The sequence below is a fragment of the Puma concolor genome, chromosome B3 (assembly GCF_028749965.1).
Source record: "Puma concolor isolate L17-30 chromosome B3, mPumCon1.1.hap2, whole genome shotgun sequence".
NCBI lineage: Eukaryota > Metazoa > Chordata > Mammalia > Carnivora > Felidae > Puma > Puma concolor.
Genome location: NC_141672.1, coordinates 114,227,923 through 114,252,667, shown reverse-complemented (window position 1 = coordinate 114,252,667; position 24,745 = coordinate 114,227,923). Strand labels below are relative to the sequence as shown.

Below are 24,745 nucleotides of genomic sequence, written 5' to 3'. Positions count from 1 at the left end.
AACTCCCTAGTACAGTCAGTTTCAGAAAACTTTTCAGTAGAGTATTTGTTATAAAAGCAAACCAGCCACATTCAAATTTTTAAAAATTTTAAATCAGAAGTGTTGGGGCGCCTGGGTGGCGCAGTCGGTTGAGCCTCCGACTTCAGGTCACGATCTCGCGGTCCGTGAGTTCGAGCCCCACGTCAGGCTCTGGGCTGATGGCTCAGAGCCTGGAGCCTGTTTCCGATTCTGTGTCTCCCTCTCTCTCTGCCCCTCCCCTGTTCATGCTCTGTCTCTCTCTGTCCCAAAAATAAATAAACGTTGAAAAAAAAAAATTAAAAAAAAAAAAAAAAAAAGAAGTGTTAAAGGATTGTTGGGCGCCCGCACAGAGTCAGTTGTGCATCTGATTTCATCTCGGTCACGAACTCATGGTTCGTTAGTTGGAGTCTCACATCCGGTGAGCTCGAGCACCGCTTTGGGTGAACATGAGCCCTGCTTCGGGTAAAACGTGAGTCCTGCCTTGGGTGAGACCTGCTTCTCTGTCTCTCCCCACCTTTCCCCCCCACTCTCTCTGCCCCACACTCACTTGTGCTTACTCTCTCTCTCTCTAAAGAAAAAAAAGTGTCAAAGGATTGTCATGTAGGTTTCTGTGTTCTTAAAGATTCTTCTCTTTGAAGGGCACAACTTTTTCTGAGTATATGTGTTAAAAACATTTCTATGTATTATTTTCTATCAGACTTTATGAATACCAGCTAGCCTGAGATGCAATACAAAGCCAAATATTTGTAAATGTTACTTGTGTGATCACTTTCTATCTGAAGTGATCAGGTTTAGAATGAATTCTTTAATTTCGATATTTGTTAATTTCAGTTTCTTTAGTCCCTGTGCAGATACTTAATTCCCTATTCCATGTAGTCAAGTGGCTAGGTTGGTAAGGATGCAGCTTACTCCTTGCTCTTGAGGAACTTGTAGACAGACGAATGGGGGAGACCTTATTACAGCGCTAACACATTTAAATAGAAAGCTACAGCTCTATGTATAAGCTCTGTGAAGGAGAGGTATTCCAGAATATATGACAGGGAAGGCTTGACTTGGCCTGGGAAGTCAGAGGAAGTTTCTCTGAAAAAGCTGAGCTGCTGCGATAAAAAAACCCAGGTTACGTAGCATAGAGGAAAGGAAGGGTGTTCTCAGGTACCCTGTGAGGGCACTCGGTGCTTCTAAAGAACTTTCCTATGAAAAGAGATTGGAGGGCAGGAGAGAGAATATCCAACTATAGAGACCAGTAGGGGCCAGACCACAAAGAATCTTTGAGATCATGTTAAGGATTTTGATCTTGAGGGCAATAGGAAGTTTTTTAAAAAGTGTAAGTATGCTAAGTTTCTATTGTAAAAATAGATCTATTTGAATAACTTAGTAGCGATGCTCTCTAATCACATTTTAGCACCTTGGCGATAGCAGTAGTTAGTAGTAGCAGTAATAATACTTAACTGCCATTTATTTTGCACTTACTCTGTGTCAGTCCTTTGGAGCATACCCAAGGTATAAATATATTAACTCTCATTCTTATTACTAGTGAGGCGGTTGATATTTTACAGATAAGCAAACTGACGTGCAGAAGGTGTTAAGTAATTTGACCAAGCTCATTAGCAAATGAGTGATTGAGCTGGAAACTCAGCCCAGGGTTTTCTGATGCTAAATCCCTGTGGGATAATAGGACTTCACCCAAAAATTGTCCAGTGTGCACTTTCTGACCAAACTGTACCTTCAGACAGGCTATTAAGGATGTTTTTAATAATGATAAATTAATGCTTTTTTGAGTTTGATTTTTCAAACTTCATTGAATAAAAAAAAGAGCTTCTCTTTGTTGCCAGCAGAGGGAGCCAGAAAGATTGATATTGTAATAAATTTTGGAATTCTCCAAGTTAGGAGTATTCATGAGCAATTCTATTGAACTCATATTAAGAATAATTGTTTAGATTAAATATGTATATGGTGTGGTCTCATTTTGACTTAAAGGTAAATGTGTATCTAGGTATTGAGAAGAAGTCCGGAAAGACATAAAATATAACATTATTGTTATCTCTCAGCAGTGGTTTTGCTAGGTTTTTTTCTTTTCCACCTTTTTTTTGGGAACATATTAGTCTTATAGAATTTTTCTGCCATGAACATGTATTATGCAGTAAAACGTAACTCTTATTTGTAGTTTATGTGAGCAGCAGAAGGGCTATCAATGGTTTATAAAGCGTTTAAAATGTTTTTTTAGACTAAAATGCATTACCCATCATTTTAATGCATTATTAGTTTACTTGGGGTATCTTTTTTGTTTTGACAAGGTAAATTTAGGCCATCACCTATCTGAGTCTTCAAAATTCTGAACTACTACAGCCTAAATTTAAGAAAGTGTATCAAGTAGAAATAAAAAATGTTTTAGATTCTTGGTTGTCCCATTAATAAGAATATTGTAGAATATAAAAGAAAAAATTCATTATGAATAATATATTTAATAGGATTCAGACTCAGAACTGAGTTCATGGTATTCATGGTATCAGCTTTCTCCTCCATCTATCTTATAGAATTGGTAAATAGTATAAAATCAAGTTATCACTTCAGTGAAATGATTTTTAATAACCTGTACCTTTAACTGAAGTTTAGAATTAGATAGTCTAGGAATTTGACTTTAATTTTTAATATTTTAAAAGGTTTATTTATTGTGTGTGGGGGGGGGGTCGTTAGTACATGCACACATGTGAGCAGGGGAGGGTAGGGAGAGAGAGAGAGAATCCCAAGCAGGCTCTATGCTACCATCACGGAACCCAGTGCGGGGCCTGATCCCGTGAACCATGAGATGATGATCTGAGCCAAAGCCAAGAGTCGGACACTTAACCGACTGAGCCACCCAGGGTCCCCTGGAATTTGACTTTTAACTCTGCCACTTAGTAGTTATCACATGTTGGCAAGTTACTGAACCTCTCTAAGTTTCTTTTGCTTTATATGGGGAACGAAGATGGTAATAAGTCTTCTTTGGTCATAGTTGAGGACTATCAGAAGCATTTGCAAAGTGTTTATTATTACAGTAAACGTTAATTTATCAGGTTTGCAACCTTAGTTTTGTTTTTGCCACAAGCTCGCTTCCAACAACTGAACTGATTTGTCCTTTATCGAATCCGTATTTGCCCATACCAATAGCCGCTGTAGGCACACAGATCCATCATGAACTACACTTACCTACAATCATAGGCATCTCACATTATATTTAGCTACCAAAATATAGCTATGCATCACACAATTCTTTCCCCTTTAACCCTTTGTTTCGTTCATGTTCTGTATTAAGCAACTTTGCGGCAGAAACAACCCACAAGTCTTGGTGGTTTCTAACAACATTACATTACATGTAGCCTTTGAGCTGCCTGTGGAGAGTGGTTCTGCTCCACATGCTTTCATTCTAAGACCCAGACTGAAGGAGCAGCCTCTCTCTGGACCTGCCATTTGCTGCGTGGTAGCCAGAACTCAGAGGGCTGGCTGAAATTTGTGATACCCCTTAAAGCTTCTGCTCAGCTGTGCCGTGTGTCATGACCGCCACAGCGTGCCGCATGGCTGCGCTCCGAGTAGTGAGGCACAAGGGCAGATACTCTTCATGCTGTAGGTATAGGCGAGTTATAAACCGGGCAGGGATGTATAAGCCTCTTCCAAGGATGGGGATGATAAATGGTGAACAGTGATGTAATCTACCACAATTTGTCCTCTTCATCACAAATGCCAACTGTGTTCCCTTCTGCTTACAAAATACATTTATCCCTTCATCAAGGAAAATACCTCAAGAACTTCTTTCAATTGCATTAGGTTTGTAGTCTAGAACCTCTTAGAATTTGTACGTCTTTTATGTGTGTAGATTTTCTTGATCCGGAGACCAGTTCTCTTCAACCCTCCACCCCCTCCCCACCCCCCCACCCCCCACCATACAGTGATGGAACAGGGATAGGATATCCACAGTGAACATTCCTGTTAAGACGTAGGAATAATGGAGGCACCCAGCAGTCTCTGGTCCCTGGCAGTTAATTGTATTGTATTGTATCAATTGGATTTTTGGGTGAATGTAACGAGGGCTCCTTTTCTTGGCACTGGAGGATGTTCCTTGATTTGGCCCTGGTTATGTTCCTGTGGGTAGCTCCCTAGTCCATTGTTTTCCATGGCTCTGGGTTGTGCCCTTTGTGAGGTGTTTCTTTTAATATATCATCTGTGTCCATATTTGAACAGAGTATTGGAGGGGATGCCCTTGTTGGCGAGGGAATGAGGTAAGGGTTAAACAGCTTTACTGGTCTGCTTCTTGCCTGTAGAAACCTGGGGCCCATTAAATATGATCTAGGAGTCACAGACCCTAAACTCAGGCTGGGGGCTGTTTTGGAAGTTTTTTTTTTGTCTTTTTATCTACTTGAGTCAGATCCAGGTGCCGACAATCATATCCTCGATCCTTTGGCAGACGCATTTTTCTCTAAACTTCAGTTCAGTTACCTTGAGCTTATTGGGCTTCAATGGGACCACATCCTTAGGCTCTTCCTGTGGGGAGTCCCCCTCCGAGCCATTTTGTTTCATTGAAAGGATTTGCTGGGTGAAAGGAAAACACTTGTTTCCTTTACTCACTGTCCGCTGAATGCTTCTTTTGTACTCCCAAGTGCGTGTGTGTGTGTGTGTGTGTGTGTGTGTGTGTGCGTGTGTGTGTGTGTTTCCATACCAGGCTGTTCCCTGATTCTCTGTGAGAACCAACTGGGTGTCCTACAGTTTAACTTAATCCTGACACTGACTACCTAGACTTAGCTCAGACCCCACAGGTTAAGGGCTCAGTCCCACTAGACTGTCCCCCCTCTCACTTTGGACATCAGTAGCAAGTCCAGTCCTTTCAACCAAGTTATCTCATTTTTCACATGTCAACAATTTTATTTACTGCTACATTATGTGGTTGGCTGTCTTTCCAACCTCCACTAACCATTTCCTGGCTCTCCATCACCCAGCTTTAAAGCCTACATCACATACTTTTATTATTATTTGTGACAGTGGTTGTTAAGGTGTAGCACCTGCCTCTGGTACCAGTTTCTGCAGTGTTCAGCTTTATGGTAGTAATTACCTTCAAATTGCAGTGGCTTCTCAAAATAACAAACTTATATTTCCTACCATATGTTGTAGACTATGGGTCAGCTCTGTCGAAACAGCCTGTGGCTCCCCTCCAGACCCAAGGCTAAAGGAAAAGCCCTTATATGAGATGAGATAGTCTCTTTTTTTTTTTTTTTAATTTTTTTTTTTTAACATTTATTTATTTTTGGGACAGAGAGAGACAGAGCATGAATGGGGGAGGGGCAGAGAGAGAGGGAGACACAGAATCGGAAACAGGCTCCAGGCTCCGAGCCATCAGCCCAGAGCCTGACGCGGGGCTCGAACTCACGGACCGCGAGATCGTGACCTGGCTGAAGTCGGACGCTTAACCAACTGCGCCACCCAGGCGCCCCTAGATGAGATAGTCTCTTGACTGAAGCCAAGACTGGCGCAAACTTGGACGGCTGCTTCAAGGTTTTGCTTAGATGCAATGTATATCCCGTCTGTTCATGTTCTGTTGGCCAAATCATATCTCATGGGTGATCCCCAAATCAGTGACCTAGGGATGGCTATTCTTTCCCTATGAGATGATACACAGGTCACACATCTACATACAGAGAGATACCTAAACATATGTGTGTGTGTATAATAATCTTGCAAGGAAGCAGGGGAATGGATAGTCTCAAATAATACAGTCTACCATAACTTTCTCATGTAGTTTTGGATGATGCATGAAAAATCAGAATAGTGTGTGTGTGTGTGTGTGTGTGTGTGTGTGTGTGTGTGTGTGTGTATTTTAAACTTAATGGCATATTACCTTACTGTACTATACTGTATGGACTCTCCAGAGAACTAGAACTAATAGGAAATATATAGATATCTATAACTATGAGAGAGATAAATTAATTTACTTTAAGGAATTGGCTTATATAATTGTGGGGGCTAGAAAATCTGAAATGTATAAGGCAGGCTCACAGGCTAGGAGCTCACAGGCTAGGCAGGATTTCTGTGCTATAGTAATGAGACAGAATTGCTTCTTGTCAGGGAATCTTCAGTTTTTGCTCTTAGGGTCTTAAAATGATTAGATGAGGCCTATCCACAATATTAAGGGCAATCTCTTTACCTCAAGTCAACATATTTTAGATGTCAGTCACATCTACAGAGTCCTTCCTGGTAACATCTGGATTCATGTTTGTCAAAACGACTGGGCACCATAGCTGAGCCAAGGTGATAAAGAATTGACCTTCATATACACATAGTGCTATTTTGCAGATAGGAGAATATGAACACAGAGAGTATTCTCTCATAGGTCTCATGGTAGAGCACCAACAAATTAGCTTGATCATAGCTAATAAACATCGTATATTTTGGCCGAAGATAACTGAGCACCTAAAACGGGGTTTGGCAAACTGTGGCCTACTGCCTGTTTTTATAAATAAAGTTTTATTGGAACATGGCCAGGGTTATTCTTTATATATTGTCTATGGCCATTTTCATTCCATAAGGGCAAAGTTGAATAGTTACAACAGAGAATGCATGGCCTGCAAATCCTAAAGTGTTTACCGTCTGGTTTACACAGAAAATGTTTGCCAACCAACCCTTAAAGAATACATGGAAAAGAAGCTTGTGATTTTTGCTTTGTCATGGTTTACTCCTACTGCAGCGTCTTCATCTGAGGATGAATGTATGCTCATTAAACACTACAGTAGCAATATTATTAAAGTATTATTTAAATTTTATTAGATTTATAAAAATTAACAGCTTATTAATTTTTATTGCATAGCCATTCAGATTTTCTTTTAGATCGCTTAATAGAGTTCAGGTTTTGCTGATAAAATGCATATAAATGCTGGTTGTTTAAAATGAATACTTGTGCATCTTTGGGAATAGAAAGTACTTCCACAAAATTTTATCATTTTCATACTATTATAATTACAGATTTCAGTGTACCTATTTTCTTTTAAGATGGTAAAAAGGTAATATTAGTGTGCCTAACTCATCCCCTTTTTTATTTTCAACTAATCATAAAGGTATTGGCACTCTTTACCTTCTATTCGGTGCCTGAGCCGGTATGGTAGGGACTGCCCTCTGTCTCCTAATCCGAGCCGAGCTTGGCCAACCTGGTACATTATTAGCAGATGACCAGATTTATAATGTGGTTGTCACTGCCCATGCCTTTGTAAATAATTCTCTTTATGGTGATACCCATTATGATTGGAGGATACGGAAACTGATTGGTACCATTAATAATTGGGGCACCCGACATGGCATTCCCTCGGATAAATAATATACATTTCTGACTTCTGCCTCCATCCTTCCTACTTTTACTCACTTCCTCTATGGTAGAAGCTGGGGCGGGGACTGGATGGGCCGTATACCCCCCTCTAGCTGGTAATTTAGCCCACGCGGGAGCATCCGTAGATCTAACTATCTTTTCCCTACATCTTGTAGGTGTCTCTTCAATCTTGGGCGCCATTAATTTCATCACCAGTATTATTAATAGAAAACCTCCTGCCCTATCTCAATATCAAACACCCCTATTTGTCTGATCAGTTCTAATTACTGCTGTCCTACTGCTCCTATCACTACCAGTTCTAGCAGCAGGGATTACTATGCTACTGACAGATCAAAATCTAAATACTACATTTTTCGATCCTGCCGGAGGAGGAGATCCTCTTTTATATCAACACTTATTCTCATTCTTTGGCCACCTAGAAGTTTATATTCTAATTTTACCGGGATTCGGAATAATCTCACATATTGTCACTTACTATTCGGGTAAAAAGGAGCCCTTTGGCTATGTGGGAATAGTCTGGGCAATAATATCCATTGGCTTTCTGGGCTTTATTGTATGAGCCCACCATATGTTTACTGTGGGAAGGGACGTCGACACACGAGCATATTTTACATCAGCCACTATAATTCTTGCCATTCCTACTGGGGTAAAAGTATTTAGTTGACTTGCTACCCTTCATGGAGGAAATATTAAGTGATCCCCTGCCATACTATGAGCCTTGGGCTTTATTTTCTTATTTACCGTAGGGGGTCTAACGGGCATTGTACTAGCAAACTCTTCATTAGACATTGTCCTTCACGATACGTACTACGTGGTAGCCCACTTCCACTATGTCTTGTCAATAGGGGCAGTATTCGCTATTATAGGAGGCTTCGTCCATTGATTCCCCCTATTCTCAGGGCATACTCTCGATAATACTTGGGCAAAAATTCACTTCACAATTATGTTCGTGGGCGTCAACATAACATTTGTCCCTCAGCACTTCCTAGGTTTATCTGGAATGAATGCCTCGACGTTATTCTGATTACCCAGATGCATATACAACTTGAAACACAATTTCCTCAATAGGCTGTTTCATCTCATTAACAGCAGTTATGTTAATGGGCTTCACAGTCTGAGAAGCCTTTGCATCCAAACAAGAAGTAGCTATAGTCGAGTGAACTACAACTAATCTCGAGTGACTACATGAATGCCCTCCTCCATACCATACATTTGAGGAGCCAACTTACGTATCCCTAAAATAAGAAAGGAAGGAATCGAACCCTCTTAAAAACTCGTTTCAAGCCAATACCATAACCACTATGTCTTTCTCGATAAAGAAGTATTAGTAAAAAATTACATAACTTTGTCAAAGTTAAATTATAGGTTTAAACGCTTTATACTTGTATGGCATATCCTTTCCAGCTAGGTTTTCAAGATGCTACGTCTCCTATTATAGAGGAGCTCCTACACTTCCGTGACCACACACTAATAATTGTATTTCTGATCAGTTCCCTAGTTCTTTACATTATTTCACTAATATTAACAACTAAACTTACACATACAAGCACAATAGATGCCCAAGAGGTAGAGGCCATTTGAACCATTCTGCCAGCTATTATTTTAATTCTCATTTGATTGCTCTTGTAGAATATCCATAAAATTGAATTCGACTATAAGATGTATTTTTTTTTACAAACCAAAGAATAGATGGCAGCTTTAGTTAGTGAAGAGAGTCTAGGCCCTGGGTCCAGACAGTCCTGGGTTTAAATTTAGTGGCTTAAAACAACAGCTATTTTATTTGCTGCTGACTTCATGGGTCAACAGTTTGAGCTGGGCTCTGTTGCATGGTTGTTCCGCTGGTCTTAGTCATATGGCTGCTGTCATCTAGAAGCTCCTCTAGGGATTGGTTGGTTGGAGATGGCCACACTGATAATGTCTGGCATATTATGCTAGCCAGCACGGCTACCTGGCATGATTGGGCAATCGGGATCTTTCTGTCCCGAGATCTCTGGGGCGCCAGGAGGCCAGCTTGTTCATTCTGCCCGCAGTATGGCAGGACCAGGTCTCTTGAGACCTAGATTCAGAAGTCTCACAAGCCACATTCTGTTTGTCAAAATAAGTTACAAGTCCAGCTCAGATTCAAGGGATGAAGAAATAAATGCCGTCTCTTGATGGGAAGTGTGGCAAAGTCACATGGCAAACGGATGGGCTTATAGGAATGAAAGAAATTAATAGTGACTGCACAATCTACCACGACTATAAATTGCTTAGTTTCTGTATGCCCCATTTGGAAAGTAGAAATAGCAATATTGACCTGAAGAGTTCTTTAAAGTTTAACAATTACCTATATAGAGAGCACTTGGAAGATTTTCTGAAACAGTTTTGAAATTGAATCTTTAGGGGCGCCTGGGTGGCTCAGTCGGTTAAGCGGCCGACTTCGGCTCAGGTCATGATCTCGCGGTCTGTGAGTTTGAGCCCCGCGTCGGGCTCTGTGCTGACAACTCAGAGCCTGGAGCCTGTTTCAGATTCTGTGTCTCCCTCTCTCTGACCCTCCCCCGTTCATGCTCTGTCTCTCTCTGTCTTAAAAATAAACGTTAAAAAAATTTTTTTAAATTAAAAAAAAAGAAATTGAATCTTTATGTTAAATATTGTGCTTTTTATTATAGACCTAAATGTCATGAGAGTATTTATTCTTTCTCATTATTACTTTGGCTATGTATTTTTTTTTTTAATATGGGAGACATATATTAAGACTCGAAGGATATCCTATGTAAAATACCAGCATAGGAAGAGTTATACTTTTGTGTAGAACTATGGGATTCATTCAATAAATAAAAAGAAAAGCAATTACCTTCTGATGTGTTTACAAAAACATACGTATTCCTGTAACCCTCTGTGTGTTTATATTTCCCATTTAAAATTTAAACAATACTGGCCAGTAGTATAAGGTTTGTATCAGTTTAATTCTAGAAAAGTCTTTTGCGCTCTAGCAAACATATTTTTGTTTGGCTGATGTTTCCTTGCAAAGCCAAGAAAAAATAGAAAACCAAAGGAACAAAAATATCTTATTTTTCATTGTGGTCAAACCCCATCAGAGGCTTTTCTGTAAGTATATCTGTTTTGCTCTTTACTTTGTTAGGAATAAACATAGAATGCTTCCTAAATCTGTCCCATTTTGAGATATAAATATATATCAGACTGGCAAAAATGTTTGTTAAAACTTATCAGAAGTACTTCTGTGGTCATTGGTGTGTGTAGGGTGGGGTAGGAGGCATGTAGACCTTCCTCAGTTTTTAACCTTCATATATAAACAATTTCACTCGTGGCTTTGTAGGCATTCAAAGAACTCATTTGAATACATTTTTCTATAAAATTTTCTAGGGACAAAGTTTATTCTTCCCGAATAACCAGTTGCTTACTATCTTAAATCTTCCTTCTATAGCCTGGGAGCTCTATTCTTGTATGATAAACATTGTAATATCATAATGTAATGTTTATAGTTACATTTAACTATAAATGTGTTAAAGATCCATTTATGTAGTTACTTTGGAATTTAAAGCTTCTTCTAGTGAGGAAAGGTGAAATAAGTGATACTACAAAACAAATAATGCCTATTAAAATTGGAGAGGTGATTTCCTATCTGCATTTTTCGTAAACTCTTTTGGGTGCCTAGCCAGTTTTAATAAAGGAACATTTGTTACAGGAACTAGTTACAGGAATTTGTTAAGGAACACCTGTGATAGGGAGGGGTAGTTATACAACTGACTACAATAGACTCAAAGCAGGTAGTTAGGAAATCTTATCTGCAAAGCAGTGCTTTCGGAGTCTTTCTGACTCCACTTCTTTTATTCTTTTTCTTTTTCTTTTTTTTTTTTTTTCAGATTTCATAGCCACTGTCAGTCCTGAAGATGCTAGATTTATTATTGAAATAGTAATAATAATAATTATTCTTGTTATCTTTTTTGTCCATGTTATTTTTATGGAGTGAAATTCCATTAAAGAAGGATTTAGCTTGTTATTGTCTTGGTCAGGAAAATAATCGATGGCATATAACTTTCCCTTTCCTCTATTTGTTTCAGTGAGCCATAACTACATACTTTCAGATCGTACAGTGGAAGGGTCGAGAGGTAAAGGGAAGTGGACGGGGCATAATTAAATAAGGGTAAGGCAAAATGAAAAAGGGAAGAGAGTCGGGGGTCAGGGAGAAAGAAACAGGATGTACAGCTCTTGTTTTTCTGGTTTATTTTAGCATTCTTCTTTGCCTTTTCGATTATGTAAGCTCTAATTTGCTGTTATGTAAGAGGGGGGAATAAATAACCTTTTGACTACATGGAACGGGGGAAATATTTCTAATTATCATCAATCCAATGAACTGTAGAACAGTTCTTAATTGTGCAGCCTAATCTGCAAGGAATGTTTATGCTCCATGAGCCTTGCTTTCTGCCACTCGCTCAGTTTTCAGTTGTGTCGGAGCTTGTCTTGGATTTAGTTATTGGGGAATGTGGGCAACTGTAGAGTCTTATCAGTACCTGTGCTTTGTTTCAGTCAGACATTCAGGGCGTTTTGCCCAAATGTACATGTTGTTTAGTTTTTATTTAGGATTTTCACCCCCTTGGAGAAGGCTTTATTTAGTTGCCTCTGTGTTCTTTTTATTTGAAGAGTCTTATCTTATGAATATGATTATGAAATCCTATTTTGGGGGGTGCTGTCTTTCTTCTTTGGTGGATTTTTTTTTTTTTTAGTGTAGTTCATTGTAAAGGTTGTTCAGGTTTCTAGGTCTGATGTGGGTGAGGTAGATTATAATATCTATTATATTAATATAATTGGCGAATCTTACATTTCAAGGCAAGTTGAGATTCAGCTGGTTATTTTAAAGATAAATTCTTGAAGTGAAAAAAATAGTACGTTAGGATGATTTATTTAATTTATGTTTTTAGACTTGATCCTAAAGTGGCCACAAGAACCCTATGAAAAAGAGTTGCTGTAGTCTTTGAAGAAATCACTTTTGAAAGATGTTTATGACACAGCTGGGGAATCCCACGTTTGACAACTGGTGGTACCTGCCTTCCCCTGTACTCTCATCTCATTCTGTGATCCTTCTTACTCATCGTATGTCAACTATACTTCTTTCAAACATGCCAAGCTCCTTTCAGTAGTTGCCCCCTCCATCTGAAACAGAAATTCTCACAGGCTGGCTGTTCCTTTTCATCCAGATCCCATCATCAGTATCACCTCCCCAGAACTTTGAGGTTACCCAGTCTATCTCCTTGAATCTATCCCCAGCATTCCATCAACATCTCCTTTCCCATTCTTACCTGACACTTTCTTGTTTTCCTTCATTGTTTATCTTATCCCACTAGAACATTAAATTCCATTAGAAACACTCTGATAGTTTATGGCCTTGATGGTGGTGATGGTTTAATGGGTGTATACTTTCCTCAAACTCATTGAGTTTATGCATTAAATATATACAGCTTTTTATATGTCAGTCATACTTCAATAAAGTGGTTTTTTTTAAAACAGAGAGACTTCAAGTAGTTTATTCACTGCTGTGTCCCCGGTGCCATGCATGACCTGTGGTTGGTGCTTTGTAAAAGCTAGGTATCCAAATGTGGAAGCTTTCATCCTTTTTTACTATAAAGGATATCTAAGCTTATATTTAAATTTTAAAAGCACACTTACATATTTTTACATCAAAGATTTATTTTCAGATGATTAGAGAAATGGAAATAGCTTAATTAGTGGAAAGCTCCGGACAAGAAGTCATAATAATAGGATTCTCTGATGATTCTGCAACTAATTATAGTGGACAAAGTTCCGTAATCTCCTAGTGACTCAATATCTGCATATATAACATGAGAAACAGTGTTAATGTTTCATGTGATGAAGCTGAGTAGGTTGTAGGGGTAACACCGTTCAGGGATTTGTCGATTCCATTAAGGAATTTTCTCTTTATCCTACGAGAATAGAAAGGTACCGAAGGATTTTAAGTGGGCGGGACAGGGTATACGGAAGGGAACGATAGTGGTGGTGGTATGACGAGGTTTACATTTTGGGAAAACCACTCCGGCTGCAGTGTGGAGAACACAGGGAAGGGTTGGAATGAATATGGCCGGACTGTTCATTGCTCAATGCGGTCATCCTGGTGAGGGATGCTGCTAACTTAAAGTAGGGTAACGTTGATGGACACGGAGATGAGCAGTGGGATTTGAGCAATAATGGGGGGAGAGAAATCCACCAGGACTTGGTGATGGAGGACCAAAGAGAGGAAGGTGTCAAGACTGATTTCTAGGTTTCTCTTTTGTACAGCTAGATAGATCAACTAGACACATCATTTGCTGTGTACGTATAACTTGGAATGGGGTCAGGTTTCAGGAGGAAGAACATGTTTTTAGTTTGGGACATGGAGGTGCTTTTAAGAAACTGAAGAAGAACTGTTAGGAAGATATTTAAATACGTGGGCCTGGAGCTTAGGGAAACGTGGGTCACAGGTGTGTATGTAAGTCATGGTGGATGGATTCCAATTGACAATCATGACTATGAAGTACCATACTTTGTAAACTATGAGGCTCCAAGTTGTGTTGATATTTTCCTAATTTGTGGTGCTGTTTTGTTTAATAAACATGTTTTTTTTTTTTAATAAACATGTTTTATTTTGAGAGGGAGAGAGAATGAGCATGAGCAGGGGAGGGGCAGAGAGAGAGAGAGACAGACAGAGAGAGAGAGAGAGAATCCCAGCAGGTCTTGCGCTGTTGGTGCAGAGCCTGACAGGGGGCCCGAACCCACAAACTGCGAGATCATGACCTGAGCGGAAGTAAAAGTTGGCCGCTTACCTGACTGAGCCACCCAGGTGCCCCTATGGTGCTGTTTTCATCCTAGTGACTTTCGACTCATCCTTCAGTAGATGGTTTCGTTATTATTTTCTATAAAACTTTTCTGATTTTTCTCTTTTGAACTACCGCTGTACCTCACACACAACTATTACGGTATTAGCACAGTGTATTATGATTACATGCATGTTTACATACAAATCTGTCTTTTTATAGTGTGAGATCAAGAAGAAAGCGACTACTGGATTTTATTCTCTGAATTGCCTGAGACCAGGCCTCCTGTCTGTTTTTCTCCCCATGGTCTACCTGACACCCAGCGTGTAGCATGATACATAAATGATCATACATATTTGAGAGTTGTGTGAAGTATTTGTATCCCTTTATACATAGACGCTCAGTAAATTTTTATTGAACAACTACATTATCCAGTCGTCTGGCAGTTTTTCAGTACTTGTTTTATAAACCTTGCATAAAAAACAAAATTCTCCGGCTGCTTCTCTTTATCCATGTTAAGCATTTTTTTTTGGGGGGGGTTCATGGACTCCATATTTGTAGGGAGATCGGTGAAGTCTCTGAAAACAAATGTAAATTTTTCTGAATATGTGCTGGTGTATAATTTTTAAAGCAGGATCCATTGCTTTCACCAGATTCTTAAAGGGGTCCATGGCACCAAAATTATTAAGATCTGTTAGATATTTTTATTAAATAGTTAAATATTTTAACTCCTTTGTTTTAAGCAGTTTCCCATGAACGTTTTGCTGTCATCCTGTATATTTCTCTTTAGAATAATAAACAAAAAATTGCCTGTAGGTTAAAACTTGTCGTCAGTCATTTTAGCTGTATTCTGTTGAGTCTACCTCTTAAATGTAAGTATTTTATGTGGATTTGCATATATTTTAAAGTCTCCTTATTTATTTGCATCTATACATTTCTTCTCAGGAGACCTTCTATCCTAAATATTGAGTAAATGAAGCAACCGTTGGACTCATGTAGGTTTAAAAACAATCTTGATTTGGGGTGTCTGGGTGGCTCAGTCGGTTAAGCGTCTGACTTGGGCTCAAGTCACGATCACACGACTGGTGGGTTCGAGCCCCGTGTTGGGCTCTGTGCTGACAGCTCAGAGCCTGGAGCCTGCTTCAGATTCTGTGCCTCCCTCTCTCTCTGCCCCTCCTCTGCTCGCACTCTGTCTCTCTCTGTCTCTCAAAAATAAATGTTAAAAATTAAAAAAAAAAAGAAAATCTTGATTAGATCTTTTAACAGAAAAGAGATTAGAGGTTTGTATACAACATTTTTGATAATGGTCTTTCTTCATGGTAGAATTATACCTTTTTTTTTTTTCAACTTTTTTTATTTATTTTTGGGACAGAGAGAGACAGAGCATGAATGGGGGAGGGGCAGAGAGAGAGGGAGACACAGAATCGGAAACAGGCTCCAGGCTCTGAGCCATCAGCCCAGAGCCTGACGCGGGGCTTGAACTCACGGACCGCGAGATCGTGACCTGGCTGAAGTCGGACGCTTAACCGACTGCGCCACCCAGGCGCCCCTGTACCTTTTATTTTAACATACAAACTGAAACGTATTATAACTTTGCTACACTGCATATGCATTACTTTCATAAAATTTTTAAACATTTCATAATTTCCAAAAAAGATATGAATTTGCAATTGATGTTAATATGAGGGAGTCACTGTCAAAAAACTTTCAAGTGACTTCCTTTATGCTGATTTAGAGTTTAACATTATCATCCTGTTAGGTCTAGAAAGCGAAATAACTACTTGTATTAGAATGATCTATTTGTTCTCTAGAAACAGTTGTATTTTAACATTTACCATACAAAGTTGGGCTTGCTGCATTCTGAGTTTGATGAATATCTTTATTTCAAATGAATGCAGTCCCTGACTTTAGAAGGGTGTTTGTTTTGATATACAATAAACATTAGTGCTCCTTAAGAAACTTAACGGTTTCTTTTGAGAATGCTTTTGTTTGAGCATTGGGACACCTGGGTGGCTCAGTCTGTTAAGCGTCTGACTTTGGCTCAGGTCATGATCTCATGGTTTGTGAGTTTGAGCCCCCCATTGGGTTCTGTGTTGCAGCTCAGAGCCTGGAGCCTCCTTCGGATACTGTGTCCCCCTCTGTCTTTGCCCCTCCCCCACTCATGCTGTCTCTGTCTCTCATAATTAAATAAAATTTGGAAAATTAAAAAATGTTTTAGAATGCTTTTGTTTGATATCACAGGGCTTATCTTGATAGCATAGGACTATGGACTCACCAAAATATGTTGAAATGTTAACAGCTTGATTTTAATCTGGGGAGGATTGAGTAGAAAGGATATGCTTCGTTTCCTGCCATGTTAGTGAGCCCGTGAAGGGCCTTGGTGATAAGCATGTAAAATAGTTTACAAATTTATACGCAACCAGACTTCTTGGACCAAGTATCAAAAGTGTGTGAAATACACAGAAGCTGAGAGGATAGTTTAGTATGGTGAATCCTCATGAACCTATAACTTGGCTTGAACAATTATTAGCCTATAGTTAATCTTGTCTCATCTGTATCCTCACCGTCTTGTTTTTTTTTTAATTATTAATCACAATGAAACTGTGAGAGATTGCATTTATTCCATTTATTTTATTTTTAATTGTGGTAAAAAACACATACAATTTACTGTCTTAACCACTTTTAAGCGTATAGTTCACTCATTAAGTATAGTCGCGTTGTTGTGCAGCTGGTCACCAGCATGTTTTCATCTTGCAAATCTGAAAAGCTATACCCGTTAAACAATAACTCCCCACTTCCCTCTTCCTCCAGCCCTGGTAACCACCATTTTACTTTCTGTTTCTGTGATCCGACTGTTCCAGATACCTCGTGTAAGTGGAAGCATACAGCGTTTGTCTTTTGGGGACCGGTCTACATCACGGAGCAGAATGTCCTCCAGATTCATCCATGTTGTAGCATGTGACAGAATTTCCTTCTGTTTTATGGTTGAATAATATTCTGTTGCACGTATACACCACATTTTGTTCATTCATCCATCCACGGACATTTGTGTTACTTCCACATCTTGGCTGTTGTGAATACTTGCTGTGAACAGGGTGTACAGATACCTCTTTGAGACCCTGCTTTCAATTCTTTCTCATAGATGCCCTGAATAGGGACTGTTGAGTCATATAGTGGCTGTGTTTTTAATTTTTTGAGGAAACGCTATCCTGTTTTCCATGGCGGCTATACCGTTTTTCATTCCCACCAACAGCACATAAAGGTTCCATTTTCTCCACATCCTTGCTAACACTTACTATTTCCTGTTTTTTTTTTTTTTATTCTAGTCATTCTAATGAATGTGAAGTGATACCTTATGATGATTTTGATTTGCATTTCTCTAATGATTAATCATGTTGAGCATCATTTTAATGTGCTTGTTGGTCATGTGTGTATTATCCTTGGAGAAAGGTCTGTTCAAGTCATTTGCCCATTTTTAGTTGGGTTATTTGTTTGTTACTGAGTTGTAGGAGTTCTTCATATATTGTGCACATTAGCCCTGTATCTAATATGTAAATATAAAAATCTAATATGTAATTGGCAAAAATCTTCTCCCATTCCATAGGTTGCCCTTGCACTCTATTGATTGCGTCCTTTGATGTACAGAAGTTTTTAAGTTTAATGTAATCGCATTTGTCTGTTTTTGCTTTTGTTGCCTGTGCTGTTGGTTTCATATCTAAGAAATCATTGTCAAATCCAGTGTCCTGAATCTCCCTCCCTGTAGTTTCTTTTTTTCTTTTCTTTTTTTTTAAGTTTATCTGTTTTGAGAGAGAGAGAGAGAGTGCACGTGTGTGTGTGGGGGGGGGGGGGGTGCTGGGACAGAGAGAGAGGGAGAAAGAATCCCAAGGAGGCTCTGTGCTGTCAGCGTGGAACCTGACATGGGGCTTGAGATCACGACCTGAGCTGAAATCAAGAGTCAGACACTCAACCGACTGAGCCACTCAGGTGCCCTCTTATAATTTCTTTTAAGAGCTTTGTAATCAGGGGTCACCTGGGTGGCTCAGTCAGTTGAGCATCCAACTTCGACTCAGGTTATGATCTTGCTGTTCATGGGTTTGAGCCCCATGTCAGGCTCTGTGCTGACAGCTTAGAGCCTGAAGCCAGCTTCAGATTCTGTGGCTCCCTCTCTCTCTCTGCCCCTCCCCTGCTTGTGCTCTGTTTCTCTCTCAAAAATAAGTAAATAAATAAATAAGTAAATAATAAATTTTGTTTTAAAAAAAGAGCTTTTTTTTTTTAAAAAATGTTTATTTTTGAGACAGAGCACGAGTCGGGGAGGGGCAGAAAGAGAGGGAGACACAGAATCCAAAGCAGGCTCCAGGCTCTGAGCTGTCAGCTCAGAGCCTGACGCGGGGCTGGAACTCACAAGCGGTAAGATCATGACTTGAGCTGAAGATGGATGCTTAACCGCTTAACTGACTGAGCCACCCAGGTGCCCCTAAAAAAAGAGCTTTGTGGTCGGATCTTAAATGTAAGGTCTTAGTCATTTAAAATTCATTTTTGTATATGGTGTGATACAAGGATCCAACTTCAGTCTTTTGCATGTGTATATCCAGTTTCCCTAGCACCATTTGTTGAAGAAACTCTCCTTTCCCCTTTGAGTAGCCTTAGAACCCTTGTTGAAAATCACTTGACCACATATGTGAGTGTTCATTTCAGTAGTTTGCTGTCTTATTTCATTGGTCTGTATGTCTGTCTTTATGCCAGTGCCACGCTGTTTTGATTACTGTAGTTTCATAAAATGTTTTCAAATCATTAAGTGTGAGACCTCCAACTCTGGTTTTCTTTTTCAAGATTATTTGGCTGTTTGATCTTTTTTGAGGTCGTTTGGCTGTTGGGGTGCCTTTGAGATCCAATACGAATTTTAGGGTGGAGTTTTCTATTTCTGCCAAGAAAAAAAAAATGCCATTGGAATTTTGATAGGGATTGTCTGAATCTGTAGATCACTCTGGGAAGTATTGCTATCTTAACAGTATTAAGTCTTCCAAACCACAAACACTGCCTTTTCCATTTATATGTGTTTCTCCTCTAGTTTCTTTCAGCAATGTTTTATAGTTTTCAGGGTACAGGTTTTACACTTCCTTGATTAGGTTTATTCTTAATTATTGTATTCTTTTGGATGCTATTGTAAGTGGAAATATTTTCTTTCTTTTTTAATTTTTTTAATGTTTATTTTTGAGAGAGAATGCACACGCGTGCAAAGTGGGAGAGGGGCAGAGAGAGAGGAGGACAGAAAATCCAAAGCAGGCTCTGGGCTGTCAGCAGAGAGCCTGATATGGGGCTCAAACTCACTGACCGAGAGATCATGACCTGAGCTGAAGTCAGACACTTAACCGACTGAGCCAGCCAGGCGCCCCAGCTGTGTGCGTTTCATATATGACCCTTCTTAGGTAGTTTCCTTCTGTTTCCAGTTTGTTGAAGTTTTTATCATGAAAGATGTTTGAATCTTGCCTGATGTTTTTTCTGTATCTGTTGAGATGCTCATGTGATTTTCATCCTTAATTCTGTTGATGTGGTATATTACACTGATCAGTTTTCATATGTTGAACCATCCTTGCATTTCAGCAATAGACACCATATGGTCATGATCCTTATAATGTGCTGTTGAATTCAGCCTGCCCCCGGATTATTTTGATTCTTTTTAAAGCAAAAACAGACGTAGGCAGTAAGCTAACAAATAAACATATGATATAGTGGCAGATACTGATGGGTATTTATTACGAAGAAAAGTAAAACAGGGCAGGTCAAGAATGGTAGGAGTAAGGGCGCATGGCTGGCTCCGTCGGTAGAGCATGCAGCTCTTGATCTCAAGGTCGTGAGTTCAAGCGCCATGTTGGGTGTAGAACTTACTTTAATTTTTTTTTTTTTCAACGTTTATTTTTGGGACAGAGAGAGACAGAGCATGAACGGGGGAGGGGCAGAGAGAGAGGGAGACACAGAATCGGAAACAGGCTCCAGGCTCCGAGCCATCAGCCCAGAGCCCGACGCGGGGCTCGAACTCACGGACCGCGAGATCGTGACCTGGCTGAAGTCGGACGCTTAACCGACTGCGCCACCCAGGCGCCCCTAGAACTTACTTTAAAAAAAAGTAGTGGCGGGAGTAGAGTGAAGCTGGGGTTGTTTAGATTGGAGATTTGAAAAGCCCTCTGAGGAAGTGCCATTGGAGAAAGTGAGGGAAGAACCTGCAGGCACGGGGGACAAGCAGTGGTGGGACTTAGAGTTTCTGAGAAATAGCTGGGAAAGAGGGTGTGAGAGTGGGAACAGGAGATTGTGACAGAGGGTGGAGAGGCTCAGGATGTCCACAGTGGAGGAGAGCACATAAATCCCATCTCCTGAGCCTTAGTGTGAACAGCTCCTTATATGGCTTTTATTACTCATTACAGATTTCCTCCTTTTTATTTCCTTTCCCTTGGCTGTCTATTTCTAGAAAGAATGTGCTTGCTTTGTTAACCAAAGAACAGGGCCTGAATTTTATCCCAGATTTCCTCTGAAGAAGGGTGAAATAGAGTGGGTGGAGTCTCAGGGTCGAGCCAAGAATCCATTGTGATGTCTGATGCGATTTGGGGAAAAAAATAATTGTTTCAAAAATAATATATTATGGAGTGTGACCTTATGTATTTTATAATTAGAATATGCACCTAATATTTTAAATTTAGTAGGAAATGGATTGCTTAAGTTCAGAACAATTTTTTTTAATGTTTTTCAATTTATTTTTGAGAGAGAGAGAGCACAAGCAGGGGAAGGGCAGAGAGAGAGAGAGAGAGAGAGAGAGAGGGAGAGAGAGAGAGGTAGACATAGAATCTGAAGCAGGCTCCAGGCTCTGAGCTGTCAGCACAACCTGATGTGGGGCTCGAACCCACGAACTGCGAGATCATGACCTGCGCCAAAGTCGGATGCTCAACCGACTGAGCCACCCAGGCACCCCAAAGTTCGTAACAGCTTTTAACTGGCAGCATGATCTATAATGTAGCACTTACCTCCTTCTTATAAACACTTGTGTTGGAATGTTTTACATTCCCATGAAATAGTTTTCCCAAATTGGTCTTTTTGGAGGAAGCGTAAACTGTCACGCTCTTGTGGTAATACACGGTAAACAACACCCTGGAACTTGTGGATGTTTGTTATTTTCCTTGACAAAGTAAGGAACATTGGTACAAGTATGTTAAACGTCATAAAGAATGTAGAGGAGTAGTCTGCTTTGTCTCCAAATAGAGTGTTATTTACCGTCTAGCCCAGTGTTCAATATCTATTTGCCTCGCTAGGTTTTTAATCTATTTTTTAAAAATTCCTGAATCCAGACAATTTGACTTTCCACTGGTAAAATATTTACTTGTTGTATCAGGCAGGGTGCTAAACTTAGACATGAAGAGTACGGAGTTAAATTTAAAATTTGTCGAAAGTATTCATCATGATGCAGTCTATTTAATGTCTTGGCAACGCCTCTTGCTCTTCTCATTTAACATGTTAGGAGACAGACTGGCAGCAGTTGTAAATTGAAACCTGGTTGTATGCAGAGTAAGCCCGGCAGGGGTATGAAGGAAAATGGAGAAAATTTGAAAGCGTCACTCTGTGTTTGTGTATTAAATTAAAGTGTGACACGTTTGCTTAAAATAGAATTTTATATCCTGTTTATCAAGGCTGTTATAACTTCACGGTAGATCCGAAGACTGAAACTGGTTTCAAATGTTGTCTTGTGGAATAACCAAATTCGTCTCTTAACAGTGTTGTCATGATGTCACGCGATGTATAATAAGCACGTTTTACAATGTGTTTGAGTCATTTGTCCCCAGTAGACCTGAAATTTATTACTCAGAGGAGAAGCATGCATTTACAGTATATTCTTAGCTGCTCTTTTCTATCACTCAGCTGTCAAGGCCTATGGAATCTAAAATAGAACCTGACCAATGGGAGACCGTCTACCCCTTGTTTACAGGAGGATTCGGAGGTGGACAGTTTTATCATGCACTGCAGCGTCTGGGTTGCAGTGTTGAGGCAGGATGTAGAGTGCTGTGCAGGTTTTCCAGCAGAGTCCCTGAAAGGGACAGCTTTGAAAGACAGCGTCTAAACGATAAGAAACAGGAGGAGTTACGGTACCTGACTCCGGCCACTCGCAATCAAGTGCTGTTCAGCAAGGAAGATAATTTTCAAGCGGTATGAAGGCGGAGAAGGATCCCGAAGACGAAGAAAATATCGTTAGAGATCCAAGCTAAGTGTAGCACAGCATGAAGATTGTAGAGCAGGAAGATTTGTAAAGCGAGGGACGGATTCACTGGTTAGGAGTTTGTCTGAGGGCGTGCTTTGTGAGCTGCAGAGATTCGTAACCTAAGGCGAAGCCGTTTGCTGCTGGCAACAAGAAACTAAATCCTGTCTATGATGAACTGTTGGTTTTCTTGTGCTCCTAAGAACAGAGTAGGTATCCCTGTAGCGCAGTGTAACAAAAGATTCTCGGTTAGGCTTTCCAAACCGTATTCTTTTAAAGTGGACTACTGTTTTATTAATTTTGGTCTCCTTGTTTACTATCTTTCTGTTTGATTAGTAGGTTGGGGTTAATGATAGAAAACAAAAGTTCTTGTTTTTTTTTTCTGGATTTAAGAAGCTCATAATAGAATCTTCGTAATTGAGCAGTGTTTCTGTTAACTGACAGTGGACCGAATGGAAACGGCACTTCGTGAAGTGGAACTGAAAAATCACATGAGAATATGAGACTTTGGTCATGTTTAACTGTCTCCTAAAAAGCCTTACTTTAGGATTTTACAATTTTTTTCAGTGTTTTCAATAACTCTTTTCCCCAGCAGCAAGTTTAATTGGAAATAAAACAGATTGTTTTAGCTGCAAGCATAAACTAATCAATTTAGAGCCAGTATTTGTGTGTTAAACGTGACTTAATCCCTTAGGCATTTGAAAACACAAAGTCTCTTAAGCCTGCATCTACTATCACTCCCCAGTTGAGAGTCTGTAAACTGTTTTGTTTTAAAGCTAAAGAAGGGGGTGCCTAAAATGTAGTTTAGACCTTGAGCCAATAAACAGGGCGAGTCTCAGAGTTGACAATTTGTGCTTTTGAAGTTAGGAGGAAGTGGGCTCATCTCCAAATTTAACTGATTTAGAGGCAGCAATTCTGAAGTCTGTGTAGGTACTTGAACCGGATTCCATTGAAACATTTCACTTCAGGAGTGGGCTAAAAATTTAATGTATTTATCTTTTTCTCCTATTCAAATTTCATATACAGTTTCACTTTCTTTAAGTATGTAAGGAAGACATTGCTTATTTAGCTAGAAGACTGGTGATTTTGTGTGGCCGTTTGAAGGAGATAGGTGATATTAAGTAATCATAATGATGAAACATTTAGAGGATATGCTTCATATAAGAGATTCATTTTTTCTCCCTCAGGGATTTGTTATGGTATTTGTGGACACAGGAATTGTTTTGTAAGTTTAAGTGAAAAATAGGTACATCTTTCTTTGTTCTGGAAATAATACTGGGCTTAGTACAGAATTTAGCAGTAAGTTTACTGTATAATATTTTAAAAGGCTAAAACCTTACTTGTTTAAATAACGTATGTTTTAGTTCTGGGTTCTACATTTCTGCCTACTAAGAAAAAAATCCAAGTTATTGGCCTTGGAATGTCTTGAATATATTTTCTCCAAAGCTGAAAATAACCTTGATACAATTAAGGTGTATATCATGTGATACATACTCCTATTTAAAAAATTTCCTTTAATCTTCCTCTTAAATATATGTACTGAGTTTTGTTAATATAAAAAAATCGTTTTTGTATGTTGAATGTACAAAAGAAGGGAGAAAATGAAAGTCACCTGTAATCCTATTATTTTAGGATTTTAAAGTAGTTAATACTTTAGAGGCTTTTTTTTTTAAGTTTGTTCTACGTAGAAGTTTCTTTTTATTCTAATATGTAAGCTTAATGAATTGCTTTCTGTGTTGAGACAGAGACAGTGTACGTGTGTGTGTGTCTGTGTGTGTGTGTCTAATTTGCATTTATAAATATATTCCCAACAGTATCTTTTAAATAAGGTGGGGGGAGGGAGGTGTTTTAAAATGTGTACAGAATTCCACTGCATCTAAGGTCTTGGGAGATAGGTAACCAGAGCCAAATCTGAAAGTATGAGTTAGAGAGTAGGAGAAGGACACATGATTCTGGAAGTCATGAGAAGTCTTGGTTGGGTTTGGCCCCTTATGTTTTTCAATGTCCCTGGAGCCTTGACTTCTCTCATTTGTGAAATGGGAATGATGATTTTAGTTTATGGGGGTTTGCGTAATTCATGCCTGGCACGGGGTACGTCTTGGGCAATTATTAATTTCCTTTCTTGGCTCTGAAGGCGAAGAAAACAGAACGTGAGAAACATGCCCTTTCTCAAAAGCGTCGTTTGAAATGCTTCTTGAATATCAGGTGTTTGGAGAAGCTCTTCTCGTGAAGTCGGCATAGCAGGGAGAAGGAAATGTGGGATGCGACCCGACATTGAGTGATACATTATGCAGTATTGTCTTCCCTCTTCTTCCTTCCTGCTTTAGAAAGTCTTGCTAATAT

At 39.5% G+C, this 24,745-nt stretch overlaps 1 protein-coding gene across 3 annotated transcripts in view; it reads left to right on the top strand.

Moving 5' to 3' along the window:
• The window catches only part of UACA (uveal autoantigen with coiled-coil domains and ankyrin repeats), a 96,995-nt gene that overhangs the window by 27,760 nt on the left and 44,490 nt on the right, over window positions 1-24,745 (top strand). The window contains exon 1 of one of the 3 annotated variants that reach the window (XM_025918829.2): window positions 22,033-22,611. The exons of 1 other annotated variant lie outside the window; for it this stretch is intronic. In XM_025918829.2, coding sequence (XP_025774614.2) covers window positions 22,573-22,611 — 39 coding nt within the window. In that variant the 5' untranslated portion in view covers window positions 22,033-22,572. Of the gene's footprint in view, window positions 1-22,032; window positions 22,612-22,709; window positions 23,391-24,745 lie in introns of those variants that run through there. One more of the 3 variants, XM_086711096.1, reaches the window with a different exon arrangement.